This window comes from Myxine glutinosa, chromosome 2, assembly GCF_964187855.1.
Source record: "Myxine glutinosa chromosome 2, kmMyxGlut1.1, whole genome shotgun sequence".
Classification (NCBI taxonomy): domain Eukaryota; kingdom Metazoa; phylum Chordata; class Myxini; order Myxiniformes; family Myxinidae; genus Myxine; species Myxine glutinosa.
Genome location: NC_136262.1, coordinates 217,158,310 through 217,183,270, shown reverse-complemented (window position 1 = coordinate 217,183,270; position 24,961 = coordinate 217,158,310). Strand labels below are relative to the sequence as shown.

The 24,961-nt window shown below is 52.4% G+C and overlaps 1 protein-coding gene and 1 non-coding gene across 5 annotated transcripts in view; one reads left to right on the top strand and one right to left on the bottom strand.

Moving 5' to 3' along the window:
- Positions 1–10,348: 10,348 nt before the first annotated feature.
- Positions 10,349–10,420, bottom strand: TRNAC-GCA (transfer RNA cysteine (anticodon GCA)). Its single transcript has one exon. It is a non-coding gene; the product is annotated as a tRNA-Cys (tRNA).
- A 275-nt stretch (positions 10,421–10,695) lies between these two features.
- Positions 10,696–24,961, top strand: part of LOC137420833 (serine/threonine-protein kinase LATS1-like) — a 44,697-nt gene continuing 30,431 nt past the window's right edge. For 2 of the 4 annotated variants that reach the window (XM_078772259.1, XM_068106261.2), the window contains exons 1-2: positions 10,696–11,260; positions 23,129–23,273. In XM_078772259.1, the coding sequence (XP_078628385.1) occupies positions 10,880–11,260; positions 23,129–23,273 (526 nt within the window). In that variant the 5' untranslated portion in view covers positions 10,696–10,879. Of the gene's footprint in view, positions 11,261–16,700; positions 20,848–22,012; positions 22,529–23,128; positions 23,274–24,961 lie in introns of those variants that run through there. The other 2 variants (XM_068106262.2, XM_078772260.1) reach the window with 2 other exon arrangements.

Here is a 24,961-nt window from a genome sequence, read left to right as displayed (position 1 = left end):
TCTCCTCTCTCTCTGCCCCAAAGCCAGATCCTCGGAGGTGGGAGACAAAAGAAGCAGACAAGTGAGTAAGGTGGTAAGGGCGCAAAAGTGCACGCAATATAAGGTAATGCACACTGGGGGCACATGGGAACCAGGTGAGACAGGTACGTTCCTACCGTACGCCCCCCCCCCCCACCAGGTAACCTACATGGCCCCTCCCTTACCCCTTACTGTATCCACAAAACACAACACTACCCATAAACATCTATTTTACTAATCAACAAACGTCCCTACTGTCTTCCCCGTTCCTCCCATAAACCAAATTCGTCTTCTCTCCCTCCTAACCAATCAAATTTGCCATTTTCAACTCTCATCAAAATTTGCCATCTCCAACTGAACATCAAAATTTGCCATAACCAATTCATCATCAGTCCCTCCTAAGGAGGGAGAGATGGAATCACCCCAATGTCTCATCCACGTCGTGATGCGTCTCACAAATCCTCACAGCAATTCTCATTTCCTGCACCAAAACAAGAAAACACAGGTGTGGAGTCATCATCATCACCACAGGTAAGTGGCTGCGTATGGTGCGACAGGTTCATCAATCCTAACTATTTCCTAAATGACTTTAACAACTTTACATTACCCGGGGTCTTTCCCTGCCAATCCATTGGCCAACTTACACTATGGGTTCTAAAAACCAATTCCCATTGACCAACTTGTGGTGCTTTCCAATTTGGGGTCTCACTCCCCCGATTCATCTCCCGGTGCCCTCGCACAATTTCTGGGCTGTGGCGTGTACCTCTCCCAGCGGGTCTACCCACCTGCACACCTCCACCACTGCAGTTGCCTCCGAGCTTACCTGCTCCTTACCCTAACCTAACTACCTGGGGAAGGCCCTCTGGCGCTCTCCCCACTCGGTGCCCTCTCTGGCACTGGGCTGCCCGATCCACACCCGGGATCCTCAGGCACCCACTGACACTAACGGCTCCCAGAGCCCACCTGCGGCCTCACCTGGCCGACATCCTCACAGTGGTGGAGTGCCCAACCAACTACACACACTAACAGGCTACACGCCCAGCCATTTCCACAACACTAATGCACCCATCCACAATACCATTCTGTCACCCGCACCACAGATGCCAATATCCAACCACAATTTACCTATACCCTCTACCTAACACTTACACTACCCGCCCCGGGTACTCGTGAAAGGGGTCCACTCTTCCCCCATCCACACCTTCGCACCATGCACACCACTCCGTACCACTTACTCCAACTCTCTCCACACACCTGTACCTGCACACCTGTGCTCTCACACCTGGTGCCACCTGCACCCTTCTCTCCCCAAGCGCATTCGCGCTGATCCACAACACTCACTACTCACACACTGCTCCACACACCTGTCCAGTTGCACACCTGTGCAATCACACCTGTTCAATTCTCACACAGCATCGTCTCATCTAACTACTCCCTTCTGAAACTTGCGCTTCCCAGTCGTCCCTTTAAACTATTGCGCTCCCACGTCATTATCATCCACACTAATCTACCTGCGTCCCCACTACAGGTATCAGTCACTAACTAAACTTAACGTCACCTAATGTCATCTTCTAGAGCCCTATCAATATAACCTAACCCATCCGGGCTAGTTTTCACTGCCATACACCCCATAATCTATTGCGCATTTGCCCCACTGGGAAGGGTGGCAGGGATGCCAGCCTTACCCACCGGGCCCATCGCTCACTACCAATTTTGCACATCAAATTTCAACAAATCAAAAATTTGCCAATCACTGCCCATCATCTGCCAATCACTACTGCCAATCCCTTGCCAATCATCAAATTTTGTTTTTCTCTAATTTTGGGTCCAAAACACTAACCTCATCACCCAGTCTACTCACTAATGCCTCTCGGTGCGCCAATTCCTGTCCAAAGCCCGGCTTCGTAAAGCCAAGCCATGAATGCGGGTTGTTTGGTGCCAGCGGCTGGACACGTCCCGCATTCGGTGCAGGGACGGGGGCTTACCCGGGCCGAGATCCCACGCACCATCTCGGCACGGAGCCATCCCATGGCTCGATCTCGGCCTGCCGGACTGCCTCAACAAAAAGTGGTCGCCATGACGACCCTTTCTATCGGGCTGCCCGCTCCGCCTAGTAGTGGAGCACGGACGCGGCCGTTCAAAGCGAGGCCCAGCACGCACCGAGGGCCCGATTCGGCTAAAAGTCGACCTAACCTCTAACCTGGTTACCGTCGATGCTTCACCTGGACGCTTACACCCCGCAGCCCGTTCCTTGCTCACACATCCAGCCGTCTCCATGCTCCTCGTCGTACCTTTCCTTACACACCCAGGTACTCTCATTCCACTCACAGACTTGGTCACACACCTGACCACCGAACACCTTGGCACACATTCGTTGGTCGCACACCTCACCAACACACTTCTTCGCGCCCCCTCCTCTGTCACCTCCTCTGTGACAATCACAGGTGTGCTCTCATTCGCACACCCATCCACGTGCCTCACTACCAATTCCAGCGTGCATTCCCACTCACGCTCTACCATTCCAGGTGTGCTTCCTTTCTCACCTGTCACCACCAACTCACGCTCCGTGTCACTCGTACTACTCTCACCTCCACTCTTGACAGCGCACTCACCCTTACTCTCGACAGCGCACTCTTTCCCCATGCACCTGTCCGTCACACACCTTTCTCGCGCACACTCTCCCGTCACACCCTCTGTAACACTCACCACAGGTGGACACTCTTCCTTACTTTTGACAGCGCACTCTTTCCCCATGCACCTGTCCGTCACACACCTTTCTCGCGCACACTCTCCCGTCACACCCTCTGTAACACTTACCACACCGCGCTTCCATGTGCCCCCTCGCACACGCGCTACGACCGACTCACTCTCGCCAGCACCCTCACTCCTTGGCACGCACTTTTTCCTCACACACCCCAGAGTCGGACTTTCTCGCACACCTCCTCTTTCGCACACCAGACCTGTCGCACACTTCACCAACGGCCTCTCACGAACACCCGGGTCCATCTCGACCCCCAAGCTTCTTAAATCCCCTGGCGCATCATACGCACGACCATATTGGTCACCACTTACACCGGGTCCTCTTTCTTTTCGCTTCTCCTCCATCACCTGCGAATCCCTCATCCGGTTAATGAGCACATCATCACGATTCGAACACAGACTTTGGACCAATTCTTTTACTTCCTCCTTTATCTCTTTCTTATCCTCTCTCCGTCGCTTTTTAATTTCGCTCACCCCCTCTTCCACTTCTTCTAATTTCTGCTTCACCTCCTTCATCTCCTCGTGCGCCCCTTTAAGTTCTTCCTCTAACTCCACTTTATTTTTTTCTATGTGCTCCCGCACCTCCCGCTCTTTAACCTCCATCACCTCTACCACTTTGTTCATTTTTCTCGTCAAGTCCTCATGTACCGTCTGACACTCTTTTTTAATTACCCCTACGTCCTTTTTCATCTCCTTCTGCGTCGATTTTAACCCCTCTATTACCGCTGTGTTCTTCTTTACCTGTTCCCCCAACTCCTTTTGTCCCACTGTCAGTTGTTCTACTCCCAGCGTCAACTCCTCTATACCACTTTGCAATTTTACAGTCCCCTTTCTCACCTCCTTCTCCATGCGCTCCTTACAGTGCCTCACCTCCTCGCGCACTCCTCCGACCACCTCACTCACTCCTCTTCTGATCTCCTCTCCCATCACTTGCATCTCCTGCCCAGATGCCACCCTCATCTGCTCCATTTCCTCCCTGTGAGCATCCAGTTTGGTTTCTACCCCCATTCTGACCCCCTCTATCTGCTGCCCCATTTGTTTAACTTCCCTTTCCGCTTGGTCCCTCATGTCCCTCAATTTGCCTTCCATGGTGTTTTCTAACCCCTCTAACCCTTTTTGCATCCCTTCCATTTGATTCTCTTGAGCGGCCATTCTGTTTTCTACCCCCATTAACCCCTCCTGTATTTCCCCTAATCTATTGTCTAATCCCTCACCGGTACCCCTCGCTTCGTCCCTCATTACCCCCAATTGCTCACTCTGAGCCCTCGCTTCGTCCCTCATTACCCCCATTTGGCCCTCCAATCGCTCACCCATTTGTTCCATAAGGGTCCTCATTTGCAGGAGGAAAAGGTTCGAATCCACCAGGGGCGCTGCCACGGTCGCGGGCGCGGTGACCAGCGAGGCGCCATTTTGTGCGTCTGCTACCCTCGCTGCTTCGCTCTCCTCACGTCCCTCAATTTGGTCCTGGACCGACCCTGCCTCACTCTCCACTACCGGACCCCAGCCGACTGGGTCTGCCATAGTGCGACTTTCAAAATTCGGGTTTTTATTTCCGTATAACAAAATCAAATTTCGCCGTTATAATTTCGTCGAGCGCGGGAAACGCGCTCCGGATCGAATTCTACCTCCCCAACACCAATTGTTACCCTAGTGGTACAATTGGTGTTCCAAAATTTGGGCCTAATAAATTTAGTCCCAGGTCCGAATCCGACACTCCTGACACCAATTGTTACAGACACGACTTTGATGTTATGGTGGGCCGAGCGGAATGGCCGCCGTGTCCGCACAAGTTACCCGATTATACTCGAACGTTGCCGAGTCGCGCTATGCTAAATCAATGATGGAAAAGACACAACGGCTGGATTAAAATGACACGACACCAAGGGTTCAGTTCTCAAGACCTCCGGAGGAGGTTATATTAGGGCGGAAGGTCAGATTACAACGACAAGAGGGACAGCATAGAAAGGCAGGCACTTAGACACACTCTTATATTAGCCCCGACAGACGACAGATAAACGGGACAAAACTGACTCACACGGGGATTGATGGCAAGGAAAGGCAGAATCGATGGCTCCAGGTGCACCTGGGCTCAGGGCAGGATCGACCCGGTCCGGTCTAGAGATGCGGGGAGGTCGCTCAGCGCTCGGAGGTGGTGACTTGTCGTCTCAAGCTGGGGGCGCATCTGACGTCACGTCCGGTAAGTGGCTGCGTATATCCGGCGGGGAGTGACACGCCCTCGGCTCGTTAGCTCCGCCCCAGATGGAATCGGTCCGCCCTTCTTATTGGGTGCGGGGGGGTTACCAGGCTCCGCCCTTGACGAGGAGCTGACAGCCAGCCCCTTCGTGGTAACCCCGTCGGAGCGCATGGGTAATGGCGGCTAACCGAGCCGGAGTGAGGACGCACACTCCCCGCGCGCGCCGTTGTTGTCGTTGTTGTAGTTGTTGTTGTAGTTGTTGTTGTAGTTGTTTGGGGAAGAAGATGGGAGGAGGTATGGGAAGGTCCTAAACTCACTACTGGTGCCATACAATCACATTCTGGTGCAACGAAGAGTCAGAATTAATGGAAACGAGTCCTTAACTGACATAGACTAAGAATAACTAGCAAGATGTCCGAAAGTTGTCTACGTGAGATGCGGTGGACCTGGGCACGACATTTAATGGGGGAAAAAGGGGAAGGTCGGTTCTACAGAGTGTTATTTACAGGCAATGGGACTAGGGAATGGGGAATGGGGGATTGGGGATAGTTGGGGAGTATTGGGGAAATAGGGGAGTATTTACAAGCGGATATTGAGGCCAAGTCCCATATCCGCAACAGTATATATATTGTTGCCCGATAAACGGGCTTGAGAGAATACCTGAGCTGTTTTGTTTCAATAAAGCAACTCGGACGAATTCCGTCTTTGGTCGCGTCAATTCTTTCGACTCGCGTTGGAGCGCAGCTCCTTCACTGGTGACCTACCGACATGGACACGGCAGTGACTCTTAAACTGCCTACCTTCTGGGAGGCTCACGTGGCTGTTTGGTTCGCTCAGGTGGACTCCCAGTTCACCCTGCGAGGCATCACCGCGGACGACACCCGCTTCCACCACGTCGTGGCAGCGCTCGGTTCCGCCACCGCGGCCCGCGCCCTGAGCCTCCTCGAGCACCCGCCGGCTGCCGACAAGTATGACGCGCTGAAGACGCTCCTCCTCGACGCTTTCGCCCTCTCACGGGCGGCACGCGCACGGCGCCTGCTCGACCTGCCCGAGCTCGGCGACACGCGCCCGTCCGAGCGCATGGACTATATGCTCTCGTTGCTCGGTGAGCACTCTCCGGATTTTCTGTTCCGCGAGCTGTTCCTTCGCCAGCTGCCTCACCCGGTACGCCTCGCCCTGGCTGGCACGTCGATCACCGATCCCCGCGCCCTCGCCAGGGAAGCCGATAAGATCTCCTCGGCGGGCCAACACATCGGCGCGGCTACCTGGAGCCTGCCGCCGTCCGAGGCGACGCCCACGACGCCCGAGCGCCCTGCGCGGTTGGAGGCCGAACTGCCGGTGCAACTGGCGGCCGCCACGCCGCGCCGACTGCTTCCGACACGACGGCCGGGGCCTCCACCTGACAAGGCGTGGTGTTATTACCACGCCAGGTTCCGACACAAGGCTCGGACGTGCCGACCCCCGTGCACTTTCGGCAAGTCGGGAAACGGCCGGGCCGGCGTTCATTCCCAGCCATGAGCGCCGGCCACTCGGGCAACTTGCTTTTTATTCGGGACAAAGCGTCCGGGCGGCGTTTCCTTTGTGACACCGGCGCCCAACTGAGCGTCATACCCGCCTCCGAGCAGGACAGGCGGGACGCCGTTTGCGGCCCCTCTTTGGTCGCTGCTAATGGCTCGGCCATACGCACTTTCGGCCCGCGCGACGTCACCCTCTGCTTCGGCAGCCAGCGCTTTCAGTGGACCTTTGTGACCGCCTGCGTCCCCATGGCTTTGCTGGGCGCCGACTTACTCTGCGCGCACGGGCTGCTGGTCGACGTCAAACGTCGTCACCTTGTCAACGCCGAGACCTTCAGCTCCCTGGCATGCACGATGAGCAGCTCCGCGCCGACCGAACTGGCGTGCGCCCTCCCGACGGCGAACGAGTTCGCTCGCCTGCTCGCGGAATTCCCGGCCCTCACGCGGCCGACGTTTTCGGCCGTCGCAGTGCGGCATGGGATCGAGCACCACATACCCACTACGGGCCCGCCGGTCTACGCCAGGGCCCGCCGCCTCGACCTGGCCAAGCTCGCCGTGGCAAAGGCCGAGTTCGACGCGTTGGAGCACCTCGGCATCGTGCGGCGCTCCAATAGCGCGTGGGCCTCACCACTGCACATCGTGCCAAAGCCGGGGGGCGGATGGCGCCCATGTGGCGACTACCGCCGCCTCAACGACGCTACCACCCCCGACAGGTACCCGATCCCGCACATCCAGGACTTTTCCGTCCGTTTGGCGGGACGGGTCATATTTTCCAAAATTGACCTGATACGGGGATACCACCAGGTACCTGTCCGGGCGGCCGACGTCCCGAAGACGGCCGTCATCACGCCGTTCGGCCTGTTCGAATTTTTGAGGATGCCGTTTGGCCTCAAGAACGCGGCCCAGGCATTCCAGCGCTTAATGGACAGCGTGCTGCGCGACGTGCCATTTCTTTTCGTCTATCTGGACGACATCCTCGTCGCCAGCACATCCCGCGCCGAGCACCTCCTCCACCTCCGAACGCTGTTCGGACGCCTCAGCGAGCACGGCTTAATTGTTAACCTGGCCACATGCCACTTCGGCACGACGACCGTTGACATTTTGGGCCACCGCATCACCAAGACCGGGGCCGTGCCGCTGCCGACCAAGGTCGAGGCCATCACCACGTTCCCGCATCCCCGTTCCATCAAGGCCCTACAAGAGTTCCTCGGCATGGTGAATTTTTATCACCGATTCGTGCCCCGCGCTGCTCAGCTCATGCGGCCCCTTTACGAGGCCCTCCGGGGCAAGCCGGCCAAGCATGACATTGTTTGGTCCGCGGCCATGGACGCGGCCTTCGCGAGCGCAAAACGGGCCCTCGCCGACGCAACGCTGCTGGCTCACCCGGTGCTCAACGCGCCCATCACCCTCACTACGGACGCCTCCAACTACGCGGTGGGCGCCGTCCATGAACAATGGGTGGACGGGGTTTGGCAGCCACTCGCTTTTTTCAGCCGGCAGCTCCGGCCGAACGAGTTAAAATACAGCACGTTCGACCGCGAGCTGCTCGGTCTATTCCTGGCCGTTCGCCATTTCCGACACCTCCTGGAGGGCCGCCCGTTCACGGCTTTCGTCGACCACAAGCCGTTGGTCTACGCAATGGCCAAAGTCACGGAGCCGTGGTCGGCCCGCCAGCAGCGCCACCTCTCCGCCGTGTCGGAATTCACCACGGACATCCGGCACGTCGCCGGCAAAGACAACGCTGTGGCCGACTGTCTTTCTCGGGCCAGCGCGAACGCGGTCCACCTCGGCGTGGACTTCGCGCTCATGGCGGCCGACCAGACCACCGACACCTCGGTGCAGGCCCTCCGGGCGGCGGACACGGGCCTCCGCCTGGCCGACATCCCCTTCGCGGGCACCGTCCTGCTCTGCGACGTCTCCCAGGGCCAGCCTCGCCCCATCGTGCCCGTTTCCTGGCAGCGCCGCATCTTCACCTCCATCCACGGCCTTTCTCACCCGGGCCGGAAAGCTTCTCAGAAGCTGGTGTCGGCGCGTTTCATCTGGCACGGCCTTCGACAGAACGTCCGCGACTGGGCCAACGCCTGCACGGCCTGCCAGCGGGCCAAGGTCCACCGCCACACCCAGGTGGGACGGGTCAGCACCTTTCACCGTGCCTGCACGGCGTTTCGACCACGTCCACGTGGACCTGGTGGGTCCCCTGCCCCCATCGCGGGGGTTCACCCACCTGCTCACCATGGTGGACACGACCACCAGGTGGCCGGAGGCCGTGCCCCTCACCTCCACCACCACCGCCGACGTGGCGCAGGCGTTCATCGCCACCTGGGTCATGCGCTTCGGCGCACCGGCGGACATCTCGTCCGACCGCAGCCCACAGTTCACGTCCGAACTTTGGGGCACGGTCGCCCGCTCGTTGGGGGTCACGCTGCACCGCACCATGGCCTACCACCCCCAAGCCAACGGGTTGTACGAGCGGTTTCACCGCTCCATGAAGGCCGCACTCATGGCCGGCCTTCAGGACGACGGTTGGACCGACCGGCTGCCGTGGGTCCTTTTGGGCCTCCGCACGGCCCTCAAGGAGGACCTCCGGGCGTCCACCGCCGAGCTCGTCTACGGCCAGCCGCTCCGCGTCCCGGGCGAGTTCGTGCCCGACGCTACCAGTCCCTGGTCCGCCGCACACCAGCGCTCGGACCTCCAGGAGGCCGCCCGACGATTTGCCCCCGTGCCAACGTCCCGCCACGGGGGCCCCCAGTCCTATGTCCCCCCGGCTCTTCGCACAGCGGAGTACGTCTTTGTGCGTCATGACGCACACCGGGGGCCACTCCGGCCGCCGTACGTCGGGCCCTTCCGGGTCCTGCGACGGGGCGACAAGTCCTTCGTCGTCGACGTCGGCGGCCGGTCGGACCGGATCTCTGTGGACCGCCTCAAACCAGCGCACGTGGACGTCGACCGACCACCACGGTTGGCCCTTCCTCCGCGGTGAGGCCGCCCCCCCGTCTACAGTTCCCCCCGCTCGACCACCCACCACCAGATCGGACCCCCCCCCCCGCCCCCCCACGACCCTCCAGGGTTCGCTTCGGCCGGGTCATCCGGACCCCCCTTAAATTGACCCTGCCGGTGCAGGTCGATTCTGGAGGGGCGTGTGTAGCGGTTCCCGCTGAATGTACACAATCGCCTTGCACCTGCCAGGACGCGGCCAGGGCGCGATCGCCATGCCGGGTTCGTCCGGACGGGCCCAGACGCGCCTCTCCTGGGCATGCCCGGACTCGCTGTTCCCGGGCACGCCCGAACCTCCCGGGCACGCCCGGTCTCGTCTTTCCCGGGCATGCCCGCTCTCGCCTTTCCAGGGCTCGCCCAGAGCGCCCGGGCACGCCTAGCCTCGACTTGCCAGGCCGCGTCCAGGATGCCCGGGCATGTCCAGACTCGCCTTTCCAGGGCTCGCCCAGAGCGTCCGGGCATGCCCGCTCTCGCCTTTCCAGGGCTCGCCCAGAGCGCTCGGGCACGCCCAGCCTCGACTTGCCAGGCCGCGTCCAGGACGCCCGGGCATGTCCAGACTCGCCTTTCCAGGACTCGCCCTTGACACCCGGGCATGCCCGGTCTCGGTTTTCCCGGGCAAACGCCCCGGCATAAATGTGTATATATATATTGCTGCCCGATAAACGGGCTTGAGAGAATACCTGAGCTGTTTTGTTTCAATAAAGCAACTCGGACGAATTCCGTCTTTGGTCGCGTCAATTCTTTCGCCTCGCGTTGGAGCGCATCTCCTTCAAGTTAAAGATAAAAAATAAATAAATTAGTTTATGATTAATCATGGATTCACATCTCATATTGCCAGCATTCTTGCGATATCCATATAAAATAATACAGGGGGCACTCGGATTTGAACCGAGGACCTCTTGATCTGCAGTCAAATGCTCTACCACTGAGCTATACCCCCACTCAGCTATACACACCTCATACACACCTCATGATCGCGGGATACTGTCCATGAGATTTTCTGCTCAGAGTATATCCAACGTCATTTGTAGATTTTCTTTGAATTCATGATTTGTAGATACCTCTGACTGTAAATACATTTGCATATACGTGTACATGTTCAATTATGACTGATTTATAACTTTAAATACTCGATTACCAATAGTTGGCATTCCGCAAATTTGTAGGAATGGAATTTGTTAACGGTGGTTACGTCACATATCACGTGTTTCCTTCGAGCATCATCGGCCAGACAGAGGCCGTAATGCGCTTGCGCATAAGACTACGGAATCCTGTCGGTATCAAACTTCCGGGCACAGCCCTCGCCTTTCGTTGCTCAAGTATACAATTTGTTTCAATGTATCTGCGAATATTTATTTGGAGAAACGTTTAGAGATCCTTCCGAAGGCACGAGTGGGCGATGCGGCCCAAGACGTTCCCCGCGGCGTCTCCGGCAGCAGGAAACGGCCGCTCGTTGTTGCAAGAAACGCGAGAGAACCTTCGACATCTCGGCAAGGCCGACGGAGGTCCCTCGTTTGGTGGCGATCGGGAGTTACAGCGTACGTCAACCATGGCGTCACGAAGTGGGCCTGGGCGGTCACCATCTCACCAAAAGGCGCTGCAGGAGATACGAAATTCTCTATTACCGTTCGCAGCGGATGTGGTCGACCTGTCTTCGGCGAAGGGAGGACATTTCGGGCGGAGAGGGTCGAGGGGCGACCCCATTGTGGGTTTCGTGGGCCCCCTTGAGGAGGATGCCCGGCACATCGTCAAAGAGCTGATGGAGGTTGGAGTGAGTGTGGTGAGTGGTGAGGAGGCCAGGGCTAGGGTTTGGCAGGTGACAAGGGGGCTCATGGTTTGGCAGGTGGTAGGGGGCTCATTGTTTGTGTGGTAGGGGGCTCATTGTTTGTGTGGCAGGTGGTAGGGGGCTCATTGTTTGTTTGGCAGGTGGTAGGGGGCTCATTGTTTGTGTGGCAGGTGGTAGGGGGCTCATTGTTTGTGTGGCAGGTGGTAGGGGGCTCATTGTTTGTGTGGCAGGTGGTAGGGGGCTCATTGTTTGTTTGGTAGGTGGTAGGGGGCTCATTGTTTGTGTGGCAGGTGGTAGGGGGCTCATTGTTTGTTTGGCAGGTGGTAGGGGGCTCATTGTTTGTTTGGCAGGTGGTAGGGGGCTCATTGTTTGTCAGGTGGTAGGGGGCTCATTGTTTGTGTGGCAGGTGGTAGGGGGCTCATTGTTTGGCAGGTGGTAGGGGGCCTCATTGTTTGTTTGGCAGGTGGTAGGGGGCTCATTGTTTGTGTGGTAGGGGGCTCATTGTTTGTTTGGCAGGTGACTCGGTGGGCTCTTTGTTTGGCAGGTGGTAGGGGGCTCATTGTTTGTTTGGCAGGTGACTAGGTGGGCTCATTGTTTGTTTGGCAGGTGACTCGGTGGGCTCTTTGTTTGTTTGTTTCACATGTGGCTACAGGGTTCATTGTTTGTTTGGCAGATGAGGTGGTCTCATTGTTTGGCAGATGAGGTGGTCTCCTTGTTTGTTTGGCAGATGAGGTGGTCTCATTGGTTGTTTGGCAGATGAGGTGGTCTCATTGGTTGTTTGGCAGATGAGGTGGTCTCATTGGTTGTTTGGCAGATGAGGTGGTCTCATTGGTTGTTTGGCAGATGAGGTGGTCTCATTGTTTGTTTGGCAGATGAGGTGGTCTCATTGTTTGTTTGGCAGATGAGGTGGTCTCATTGTTTGGCAGATGAGGTGGTCTCCTTTGTTTGGCAGATGAGGTGGTCTCGTTTGTTTGGCAGATGAGGTGGTCTCATTGTTTGTTTTGCAGATGAGGTGGTCTCATTGTTTGTTTTGCAGATGAGGTGGTCTCATTGCTTGGCAGATGAGGTGGTCTCATTGTTTGGCAGATGAGGTGGTCTCATTGTTTGGCAGATGAGGTGGTCTCATTGTTTGTTTTGCAGATGAGGTGGTCTCATTGTTTGTTTTGCAGATGAGGTGGTCTCATTGTTTGTTTTGCAGATGAGGTGGTCTCATTGTTTGGCAGATGAGGTGGTCTCATTGGTTGTTTTGCAGATGAGGTGGTCTCATTGTTTGGCAGATGAGGTGGTCTCATTGTTTGGCAGATGAGGCAGATGAGGTGGTCTCATTGTTTGGCAGATGAGGTGGTCTCCTTTGTTTGGCAGATGAGGTGGTCTCCTTGTTTGTTTGGCAGATGAGGTGGTCTCATTGTTTGTTTGGCAGATGAGGTGGTCTCATTGTTTGTTTGGCAGGTGGCTATGTGGGCTCTCTGTTTGTTTGGCAGGTGGTAGGGGGCTCATTGCTTGTTTGGCAGGTGGTAGGGGTCTCATTGCTTGTTTGGCAGGTGACTAGGTGGGCTCATTGTTTGTTTGGCAGGTGACTAGGTGGGCTCATTGTTTGTTTGGCAGGTGACTAGGTGGGCTCATTGTTTGTTTGGCAGATGGTAGGGGGCTCATTGCTTGTTTGGCAGGTAGTAGGGGGCTCATTGTTTGTTTGGCAGGTGAGCAGATGGGCTCATTGTTTGTTTGGCAGATGGTAGGGGGCTCATTGCTTGTTTGGCAGGTGGTAGGGGGGCTCATTGTTTGTATGACAGGCGACAAGGTGGCACAATTTGTATAACAAGGTGCTACTATGCCAATATCCAAATGTATCAGTTCATTAGGTTCAAGTTTTTGACAATATAATCTGAAGCCTTGTTAGCTCACCTGGAACGTCGTTCAGGGGAGCTTATGTGATGGCGCGTTGTACGTCAGTCTGTAAATACTTGAAACTTCTCCGAAACCGCGGATGGGAGTGTGATCAAACTTGGCACAAATTATATTTGTTATGTTGTGACTAAAGTTCGTTCACGGCATAGAAAATTGGGGTCCGAGGGGGTCCGTGGGGGTCAAAGTGGATTCATGTTTGACCCCCCCCCCCCCTCCCCCCCCCCCCCCCCCCCTCAAAAATAGGAATTTGCTATTTCCTCTGAAACTACACACACTATTTCGATTTAACTTTATCACAACCTTCATCACCTGTGATGTACCGAACATTGTTCACGGCACTAAGAAATTCAAAGTCTGATGGGGTCTATGGGGGGTCACAGTGGGTCCAGGTTTGACCCCCCAAAATAGGTTTTTTTGTTGGTTTGTTTTTTGTTTAAAGTCTTATGATTATGTTCGTATGATTCCACATGCTGCCCTTTCTTCCATAGCAACCATTGAAATTGGTTTAAATTGACTTTAGTCGGTGCAGTATACTGTTTATTCTACCAGGTGAGCGAGCGCCAGGAGTATTGCCCCTATGTTTTTTATTAATGCCAATGTGAAAGAGCTCGTATTTGTGTATGAGAAAAGGAAGCTTCCGTTTTATTTACGAATATGACATTTTGACACAATTAGTCTCTGGGATTCCTAAAGGATTCAAAAGGCCCTGCCATTTGAAAATCCCAATTTTTCATTTGCTTCCTTGGAAAAAACAAAGAACATTATTCTTCATAATTTACATCAATGATTGTTTAGTGGGGTTAAGAGTAGGCTCTCCAAACTTGCAGATGACACAAAGCGTGAAGGTAAGTTAGATAACAGAGGGAGTGGTGATCAGATTCAGGAAAGTATTGATACTTGCATAGATTGAGCAAAATATTGGTGGATGTAGTTTACCCTAAACACGTGAAGGTGCTGGGAATAAAATAAAAAAACCACCTTTAGAGGCCATTTTTCCCCGCAAGCGGGGGTTGGCCTTTTTCGGGAACTGTGGTTGTTGTTGTTTTTCGGTCCCCTTTTTGAAGCAATGTTTTATGGCCGGATGCCCTTCCTGCCGCCAACCCTTTTTGCCGCCTTTAACGACAAACAGGGAATTACCAGTGAACTGGTACTCAATTTGCCGACCTCGGAAGGATGACAGGCTGAGTCAACCCCCCTGGCGTTAATTCAGCGATCGACCGGGATTCGAACCCAGGATCCTAGGATCCTAAGCCGGCACCCTAGCCGCTAGCCCAACACCAGGGCTGGGAATGAGTAAGAATAAATAGAAAAGAGATCACATGATGCAAAGGGGCAATTTTGGGATCTGGGGGTAGTGTTATATATGGGGGGAGTAGGGAGAGGAGCAGACAGGACAGTGCCAGGCAGTTATAGGTAAAGTAAACAGGGTTTTAGGTTGTATTCTTAGGGGGGATTGATTAAAAATCAAGAGGTGGTTTTGATAACATGATAAAGATGTTTTAGATAATGACGGGTATAACCCAAATAAGCGAAGAATAGTTTTTCAGCAAAAGGGACAGTGATAGGACCGGGGGCCATAGCCTGAGAGTAAAGAAGACGGGAGTTAAGACGGTAGTTTAAGGCAAGGGTTTTTCACTCAGTGTATTAATGCATGGAATGGTCTCCTTGGAAAGGTAGTAATAGGAGAAAGAGTAGGTAGGTTTAAACTGGAATTAGAAAGGTATTGAGAAGCATTGAAGATAGAGATGTACAGGGATATTGGCGTATGGAGGGTGAATGTGTACATCTGTGCTGAGCGTGATGTGTGGGAAGGTCTCGTCAGGGGATCGTGTGTTGTGGGTGTCCGATATTCTTTACCCTAAAACCACCCCCACCCACCCCGCCCCCAAAATAATTAAACAAATAAAATTGCCCATATTTTATTTCATTTTTCACACCCATGCGATATCCCTGAGCTTGCCACACTGTTCTCATCCGCATTCCTCCTCTCATTCGTTTTGACAGATTTATTTAATCTGGTGCTGGTGTCACGCAGGCAAGATGGGCCGAATGGCCTCCTGCGTCAAAATTCCTTGTTATTTCTAGTTATAACATAGCAGTCAATATGGCTTCTACATTGTTGAAAGTGCATCTTAAGCTTGAGGTGAAGGTTCAAACGGATACTCCTGCTCACAACTGCTTACGTGATCTTTAAATGCAAGGAATCCCGTGGTTTTTCTTTGTGCTCACCCACACATTGTTTACTATTGAAGCATTCTTTCTATATTCTGCACTTTTGACTCTATTCTGCATAATTCTGCACTGCACTTTGAACTCGATTCGAAGCTGTCTCGCCTGGGTTTGAATCCCGACCCAGCTATAAACTGTCATCCCAGTGTTTCACATGCAGGATGATTCATCAGTGTGTACCGTCCGTCAGGTGGACATTCAACTGGGTGTCCCGTCTGCCGGCATTAGTTAGTAGACGATAAATAGCCCACAGTTTCCTTCGGGAAGAGTGGACGAGCTATCGCCGGCACCATGAAGAAAGTACAAACTTGTCCCCTAACCTACAGAGGGCATTGCATCAGCAACAGAGTTGCGTGCTCAACCAATGATGATACCCTGCAGCCTTTTGCTGCAAACAAAGAGGAAGAAGAAGAAGAACCTGAAATGTAGAAAATAAGATCCTTTTGTGCAATATGTGCTTTATCTTCGGTCGTGTTCGTAAATTGGGAACATTGAACATCAGGTTTAACAAATCGTTTATAGAGTTGATTATACATATTGACTGTGTGTGTGTGTGTGTGTGTGTGTGTGTGTGTGTGTGTGTGTGTGTGTGTGTGTGTGTGTGTGTGTGTGTGTGTGTGTGTGTGTGTGTGTGTGTGTGTGTGTGTGTATATATATATTGTTACGGACGCGGTTAGGATGTTATTATGGGCCGAGCGGATGGTCCACCGCGACCGTTACAATTGGTGTCGAGGAGTGGGATTCGAGGCCCGAACCAAATTTTTAAAACATGTAGGAAAAAAAATTTTTGGTCAAAATTACGAGCTGCCGAAATTTTGTTTTATAAAACCCGAATTTTGAGAGCGCGCCATGGACAATCAAGGCGATCGGATGTCGGTGGGGGAGATAGACGGGTTAGGGGTAACCCAGGACCTCGGGGAAATGTATATGGAGGATGTGGTTGAGGGGGTATCGGACGCACAAAATGGCGCGCTCGCGCACGAGGTTTCGGGCGCACAAGATGGCGTCCTCGCGCACATGGTTGTTGCGGCACCAAATTTAGCCGCGCCCATGGTCGCAGTAGCCGAACCCGAGATTCCAATGGATTTGAACCTGTTTATGAAACAGATGATGGCCTTTATGGTAAAAACAGACGATAATTTCAAAGGGATGGAAAACAGGATAGGGGGCCAAATGGGGGCAATGAGGGACGAAGCGAGGGGTACCGGTGAGGGGTTAGACAAGAAATTTGGGAAGTTAGACAATAATTTTGAGGGGTTAGACAACGGGATAAAAGAGGTGAAAAATGGGTTAATGGGGTTAGAAAATAGGATGGAGGACAAATTGCGGGAAATAGGGGAACAATCTACCAGGGAAATCAAACGAATGGGGAACCAGATAGAGGAGGTGCAAATCGGGTTAGAAAGTAAACTGGATGCTCAGAGGGATGAATTGGGACAGATGAGGGTGGCATCTACAAAAGAGATGGAGGAGATGAAAGAGGGGATACGACGAGGTGTAAGTGAGGAGGTTTCGGGGCTACGCGAGGAGGTAAAGCGAGGTGAGAAGCGTATGGAGAAAGAGGTGAGGAATAATACGGCTAGGTTACAGGGGGGCATAGAGGGTCTGACGAAGGGAGTAGAGCAGCTGACAGTGGGACAAAGGGAACTAGCGGACCAAGTGGAAAAGAACACTGCAATCATTGGGGGTTTAAAAGCGACACAAAAAGAAATTAAAAATGACTTGATAGCGACACAGAGGCAATGTCAGATGGTACGTGAGGGACTGACAATGAGGTTGGACGAGGTGACAGAGGAAATGGAGACAAAGGACCGGCAGGTGAGGATGCACATAGAGACAGACGGTCACGGTAGCCTTAGAGGACGAACTTGAGGAGACGCAACGGGAAATAAAAGAGGTGAAGCAAAAATTAGAGGAAGTGGAAGAAGAGGTGAGTGAAATTAAGAAGAGACGGACAGAAACTAAGAGAGAAATACGGGAGGGGGTGATGGAATATGTACAAGGTCGGTGCTCAACTCATGATGTGCTGCTCACTAACCAAATAAAGAGTTTGCAGGTGGCAGAGGCGGTGCGACGACGAGGTGCCAAGGTGAGTGGCGAAATATTCGGCAATGTATATGATGTGAGGAAAGCTTCAGTCGGCTTGGGGATTGGTTTGGATCCGGGTGTTCGTGAAAGGCCGTTGGTGAAGTGTGCGACAGGTCTGGTGTGCGAAAAAAGAGGTGCGCGAGAATGTCCGACCATGGGGTGTGTGAGGAAAAAGTGCATGCCGAGGAGTGAGTGTGCCGTCAAGAGTGAGTTAGTCGAAGCGTGTGTGCGAGGGGGTACATGGAAGCGCGGTGTGGTAAGTGTTACGGAGGAAGTAACGAAAGAGTGTGCGCAAGAGGATGCGCGAGAAAGGTGTGTAACGGACAGGTGCATGGGGAAAGAGTGCGCTGTCAAGAGTAAGGGGGAATGCACGCCTGTGGTGAGTGTTACAGAGGGTGTAACGGGAGAGTGTGCGCAAGAGTGTGCGCGAGAAAGGTGTGTAACGGACAGGTGCATGAGGAAAGAGCGCGCTGTCGAGAGTAAGGGGGAGTGCGCGACCGAGAGTGGAGGTCAGAGTAGTGAGAGTGACACGGAGCGTGAGTTGGTTGTGACAGGTGAGCGAGGATGTACACCTGGAATGGAAGGAAGCACACCTGGAATGGTAGAGCGTGTGTGGGAATGCACACTTGAGTTGGTCGTGAGGCACGTGGTTGGGTGTGCGAGTGAGAGCACACCTGTGATTGTCACAGAGGAGGTGACCGAGAAGGGGGCGCGAAGAGGTGTGTTGGTGAGGTGTGCGAGCGACGAATGTGTGCCAAGGTGTTCGGTGGTCAGGTGTGTGACCAAGTCTGTGAGCGGAATGAGTGTACCGAGGTGTGTAAGGAAAGGTACGAGGAGCATGGGAACAGCTGGAGGTATGAGCAAGAAAGGGGTAGCGTATGCGTGTAAGCATGCAGGTGAGGCATCGACGGTAACCGGGTTAGCGGTTAGAGCGACTTATAGCCGAGTCGGGCCCTCGGTGCGTGCCGGGCTTCGCGTGCCGCGAGAACCAGCGGGGATCCGAGCCACGGCGGGTTCGAAAGGACCGCCGTACGCGATCCACGCTGGGCCTCGCTTGGAACGGCCGCGTCCGTGCTCAACTAGGCGGAGCGGGCAGCTCGATAGGAAGGGTCGTCATGGCGACCACTTTTTGTTGAGACATGCCGGCAGGTCGAGATCGGGACATTGGATGGCTCCACGCCGAGGTGGTGCGTGGGATCTCTGCCCGGGTAAGCCCCGTCCCTGCCCCGAATGCGGGACGTATCCAGCCGCTGGCACAAAACAACCCGCATTCATTGCTCGGCTGTACGAAGCCGAGCTTTAGAAGGGAATTGGCGCACCGAGAGGATCTAATAAGTAGACGAGTGATGAGGTTAGTGTTTTGGACCCAAAATTAGAAAAAGGCAAAATTTGATGATTGGTACGGTGATTGGCAGATGATTGGCAAAATTTTTGATTGGCTGAAATTTGCTGTGCCAAATTGATAGTAGGACCTCCCCGATGTGGTGGGATGGCAACTCTGTCATCCCTCACAGACGGGGGGCAAAGGAGCACTAGATTTATGGGGTTGATGGCAGTGAAAACTAGCCCGGGTGGGTTAGGATATTGTGTGTAGGGCCCTAGAAGATGACATTAGGTAACGTTAAGATTAGTTAGTGACAAGGATACCTGTAGTGGGGACGCAGGTAGTTTAGTGTGGATGATAATGACGTGGGAGCGCAATAGTTTAAAGGGGTGACTGGGAAGCGCAAGTTTCAGAGGGGAGTAGTTAGATGAGATGATGCCGTGTGTTTGAGGATTGAACAGGTGTGATTGAACAGGTGTGATTGCACAGGTGTGCAACTGAACAGGTGGATGGAGCAGTGTATGAGGGAGTAGTGGTGATGTGTATTGTGTTGACCAAATGGTCCAGGAAGAGGAGGAGGGTGCAGGTGGCACCAGGTGTGAGTGCACAGGTGTGCAACAACAGGTATGGAGAATGGTAGTGTGGAATAAATGGAGAATTGGAATGGATGGTCGTGGAGTGAGTATGGTGGAAATTGTGGAGTGGAGTAGATGGTGCGAAGGTGTGAATGGGGAAAGAGTGGACCCCCATCACGGATACCCGGGGCGGGTAGAGTAAGTGTTAGGTAGAGGGTATAGGTAAATTGTGGTTGGATATTGGCATCTGTGGTGCGGGTGGAAGAATGGTATTTGGATGGGTGCATTAGTGTTGTGGAAATGGCTGGGCGTGTAGCCTGTTAGTGTGTGTAGTTGGTTTGGGCACTCCACCACTGTGAGGATGTCAGCCAGGTGAGGCCGCAGGTGGGCTCTGGGAGCCGGTAGTTGTGGATGGGGCCCGAGGATCCGGAGGACGGACCCGGGTAGCCCAGTGCCAGAGGGCACCGAGTGGGGTGACAGAGCCAGGAGGGGCCTTCCCAAATTAGATAGGTTAGGTAAGGAGCAGGTAAGCTCGGGTAGCAACTACAGTGGTGGAGGTGTGCAGGTGGGTAGACCTGCTGGGAGAGCTACACGTCACAGCCCAGAAATTGTGCAAGGGCACCGGGAGATGAATCGGGGGAGTGAGACCCCAAATTGAGAAGCACCACAGTTTGGTCAATGGGAATTGGTTGTTAGAACCCATAGTGTAAGTGGCCAATGGATTGGCAGGGAAAGACCCCGGGTAGTGTAAAGAGTGTTAAGGTCATTTAGAGGATAGTTAGGATTGGAGTCTCCTCGCACCATCTGCATCCACTCACCTGAGATGAGGTAACTCCACACCATGCCATGTTTTATTATTTTTCATTAATGCAAATGTTTTGGATTGTGAGACGCATCATGACGTGGGTGTGACATTGTGCGTAATTCCATCTCTCCCTCCTTATGAGGATTGATGATGAATTGGTGATGGCAAATTTTGAAGTAGAGGGATTGGAGACGAATTTGGTGTAGAAGGGAAAGATGGGGAAGACAAGACGTAGTGACGAATTTGTTAAGGTGTAAATTCTTGTAAAGATGGGGTAAGGGCAAGGGTAGTGTAGGTGACAGGGGGGGTGACGTACGGTAGGGATGAGTTTTTCTCACTTCGCTCTCCGTACGCACTTCACCCTGCATTGCCTTTATTGACGTGTACCCTTGTGACCTTACCCCTCGCTCATTTGTCTTCCCCCCTTTTGTCTCCCACTTGAGGACCTGTGCGCCATTGGGTGCCGAGGGGAGCGTGCGTGAGATGGCCATTGTGCGCACGAGATCCTCAGAACCAGCATGCATTGCGTTGATGTACCACTTTATGGACCACTGTTCTGCGGCCAAGTACCACTTGATGGACCCCAGGTTCTGGGGCAGGGCACCTCTGTTGGAGACCGGCCATAGTGGCCAGGGAATCTTGCTTGCGGACCTCGGTAAGGCGGCACCTATGCCAAACAGGTGGACCACCCTTAGTTGGCCCCTGAGGCCCTAAATAAAAATGAACACAAGTTGTGCTTTTTATTATTTCCAAGTAGGCCGCATGAAGCCAGAAGACGTCGGGAAGAACATCGGCCCAGCAGAGAAAGAGAAGACCACCACCAGTTGTTTTGTTGTGTTTATTATGAACTGTGGTTACTGTGCACCGAGTGGTGCTTTTGGTGCTTTTGGGTGCTTTGGTGGTATTGGTACTGGTGCATCGATGCAATGCGTGCTGTCTCCTCCCTCCCAACAGGAATTTCTTTTTCTTGTTCCCTAAAAAGAAAAAAAAAACACAGGTCCTGGGTTTGAGTTGTAAATAAGAAATAACGTCACTGTAAATAATGCTCCCCACCGTAAATGTATAGTTTGAGAACAATTCCGTAATTCGGTTAGCTGTGGGCTTGAGTCTGTTAGACAGGGTGCAATGCAATAGGGGGACATACTTATTTGTGTTTTAAGATTGTCACACTCAGGGTCAGGTTAATTGTAGAGGGAATTACACCTACGTGTCACACTAAGTTAAAGTTTTGTAGGCCCGAGGACGGGCCTGAAGAAAGGAGGGTGCAGTGTAACGAATTTGAGAAGTGTAACGGTTTTGTTGTGTGTAACACCCTCGTAATGTAAATAATGGTCGCAGCCGTCCTCCTAGTTAATTCCATGAAACTTACACACAGGCCACGATATATCTTTTTAAATAGTTTATTTCCTTATTCTATGTAGGCTTTATGTAGGCTAAATATGTGTTTCCCACTAGATTGACTCTGCATTGCATCAAACGAAATAAAGCGTAGGCCCCTCCGATGATCCATGGCAGCTCAAGTGCCAGGGATTCCCCCACTTGAGCTTTCACAGCAAACGTTTATTGCAGTAAACGTTTGCTGTGAAAGCTCAAGTGGGGGAATCCCTGGCACTTGAGCTGCCATGGATCATGGATGGATTTTTATGTAGGCTAAATATGTGTTTCCCACTAGATTGACTCTGCATTGCATCAAACGAAATAAAGCGTAGGCCCCTCCGATGATCCATGGCAGCTCAAGTGCCAGGGATTCCCCCACTTGAGCTTTCACAGCAAACGTTTATTGCAGTACTGAACTGCTGTGCAACGTGACGGCGCAGTACCTGCAGCTGCTGACCGGTTTTCGCCATTTGCGGCCATTACGAACAAGGGGAGTGGCTAGAGAAGACGGGTCGCCCCCCTCGTCATAGGGGGGAGGAGTAAGTCGGCCCCGCTCATCCAACCCAGAACAAGGGGTTTGGCTAAGAGAGGGCGGAGCGGGAACCCCCGAGAAAGTGCGCGAAGGTTCGGTGAGGAAACCAATATAAGCCGCCGCGGGACGCACTCCACCCTCTTGCGTCCTCTTGCTCCTCTTGCTGCTCTTGCTCTGACCCCGTGCTCTTGCTCTGACCCCGTCATCTTGCTTGCTGTCCCTCGTTGTTGCTGGGGAGAAGGAAGACGCCTGAACGAGCAGGTGTGTGCGAGCCATCGGGCGACCAGCTGCGCTGCAGCTAAGGGGGCAGCTAAGGGGCCGCAGGCCACGAAAAGGACGCGCCAGGCAGCAATCCACGCTGGACCCTCCATTGCCTCCCAAAACAACCATCCATCCTCAAGCCATACCTGCCTGCAATATCCCCCGTGTAAGTGTGAACGTCGTCTGTCCTAATCGTTGTCCTGGGGTTAAGTAAATTGACTAGTATAAGCTAACGATTCACTGTGTGACTGCTTCTTCCATCCATTGCTTGTAAATAATTTTGATCGCTCCTTCTTTTTGCTTGTGTGTATAATAAATCCTGTTATTCCTCCGTACTCTGTCTTCTTCTCTCTTCCTTCTCTTTCGGTCGCTTTAGAGGTTTCCAAATTGAATATCTGTGGTGCGATCTGGTCAACGTTGGGGGAGTCGGGCCAATCGGGGATCCTGTAACGGTCGCGGTGGACCATCCGCTCGGCCCAAAGTAACATCTAAACCGCGTCCGTAACAATATATATATATATATATATATATATATAAAATCAGAAATGAATACTTGTGAAATAAAATTATATTGTCACGATGTGTACGTAGCCTATTCTACAAACATCCCTCACTATCATAGATTTGGTCACAGCATATTGTAACAGCCTGAACGTGCCCCTCTCCCGACATCGACATGTGTAATCAACCAATCAACAACTGTCTTGAAGACCTTTCGTCATTAGCTAATCATCTTGCGTGTATTTTCACATCCCTCGCCTCCCAGGAATTGGCCACCGCTGCTGTGAGGCAGACCGGCGCTCGGGGCATTCCTGCTGCCATTGACTGTATTGGAAAGATGGGTTACTTGGATGCTCGTGCTGCTCGAATAGCTGCTGCTGTGCCAAGATCCAAACCCGGACAGCTATCAGGTGATGAGAGAAATGAGTTGTTATTTGGGGCAGTGTAACCCTGGCACCTGACAGTGGTGCATATTTGGAAGCTTAGAAAAGGCAAATAGTTGCACTTGGCCGCAAAACCATTTCTGACATACCTTCATGTTTTCCTGCGACTCTAAAGCATCTTGATATTCTTATGACTTGAAATGCTAGCCCTGTGATGGACCAGTGTGATGTCATCATGCTATGTATTGTGGAATTATTATAATTCTAATTTCCCTCGAAATTCCACGTTTTAAAATGCAATATTTTTTCCTCTGGGTCCGGTTTGTTAACGAAATCGTGAAGAGTGGACAATGTCACCTTTTGGTGTGAAGTTATGGCCGTTAATGCATTGAACTCGATATTTTGAAGTTTTCGTCATTGAACAGACAAACCAAATATGCCAGTTCAATTGTTACCTCTGCCACCACAGGTGGATGGAGGTTGTTTTCACCCTTGTCTGTGTTTTTGTTTGTCTGTCTGTTTTTGAACAGCATATCTCAAAAAGTTATGGACTGATTCGGCCGAAACTTGGTGGACAGGTTGTGTGTGTGTGACGAGGACAAATTGATTCAATTTTGGTTCAGGTCCGAATTCAGATCCGGCCTATCGGTGAATACAAAATGTAAACTAATCAGTCTGGCAGAGGTATGTGCTCTACCGAATGCCGTTCTGGTTTTAGCTGAAATATTTATTAATTTTATTAATTTTTTAAGAAGCCAATTGAATGCAATCGAAAAGGTCAGACAAAGACTGACTGTTGACACTTCTCATGCGTCAGGCACCTTCACAAAATTTTACACCCTTGAAACAATTATGCTGGAAAGGTATTGTTTAGAGCAAATGAAGATTAATATTTTCGTGTTTTACTTTTTGAGATACCTTCTTTTTTTGTATACAGAATCGAGGCTCGTGTAAGAGCTAACACATTGAACATGAAAACCTGCACAGGCACATAAAACATGCAATGAAGGGAGCGGGAGACAAGAGGGAGAGAGAGGGAAGCACACAAGCACAACAACAGAAGAGTACAGGGACGTCGGTAGATCTGTGGAAGGGGGAGGGCTGGGAGAGGAGGGAGAGGGGTTGAGCAATCCGTTCACTTTGTCTGTCGACAGACATCAATCTGTGACCAAGGTAACTTAATTTCAATTGAATTTTACACTTTCAGCAATGTAGAACACGAATCGAAACGTGAATCAGAAAATGAACTTGCAGTTTAGTTTCGCAGAAATTTGGCTCTGAATTCGGCAAATTGTACGGAAATCTCGCCGAGCATGCATGTGCATAGAGTAATAAGGTAATTGTTTTACTTTGTCTGCCTGTCTGGAAGTCTAACAAAATTGAAAATGATTCCAAACAGGAAACTTACTGTTTTAAGGATTATTTTCTCTTTTTTTTTATTTTTATTTTTTATAAATGTTTGTTTTAAAATGTTTTGCATTTTGAGATGCTTTCACATAAAACATGCAATGAAGGGAGCAGGAGACAAGAGGGGGAGAGAGGGAAGCGCACAAGCACAACAACAGAAGAGAACAGGGACGTCAGTAGATCTGTGGAAGAGGGAGGGATGGGGGAGGAGGGAAGGAGTATAAAGCAAAGTAAAACTTCGAGGAATTTCAGGAAAGGAATTGAGGATTTAATGAGGTGGATTTGGGGTGTTTTAACGGGGGTAGAAA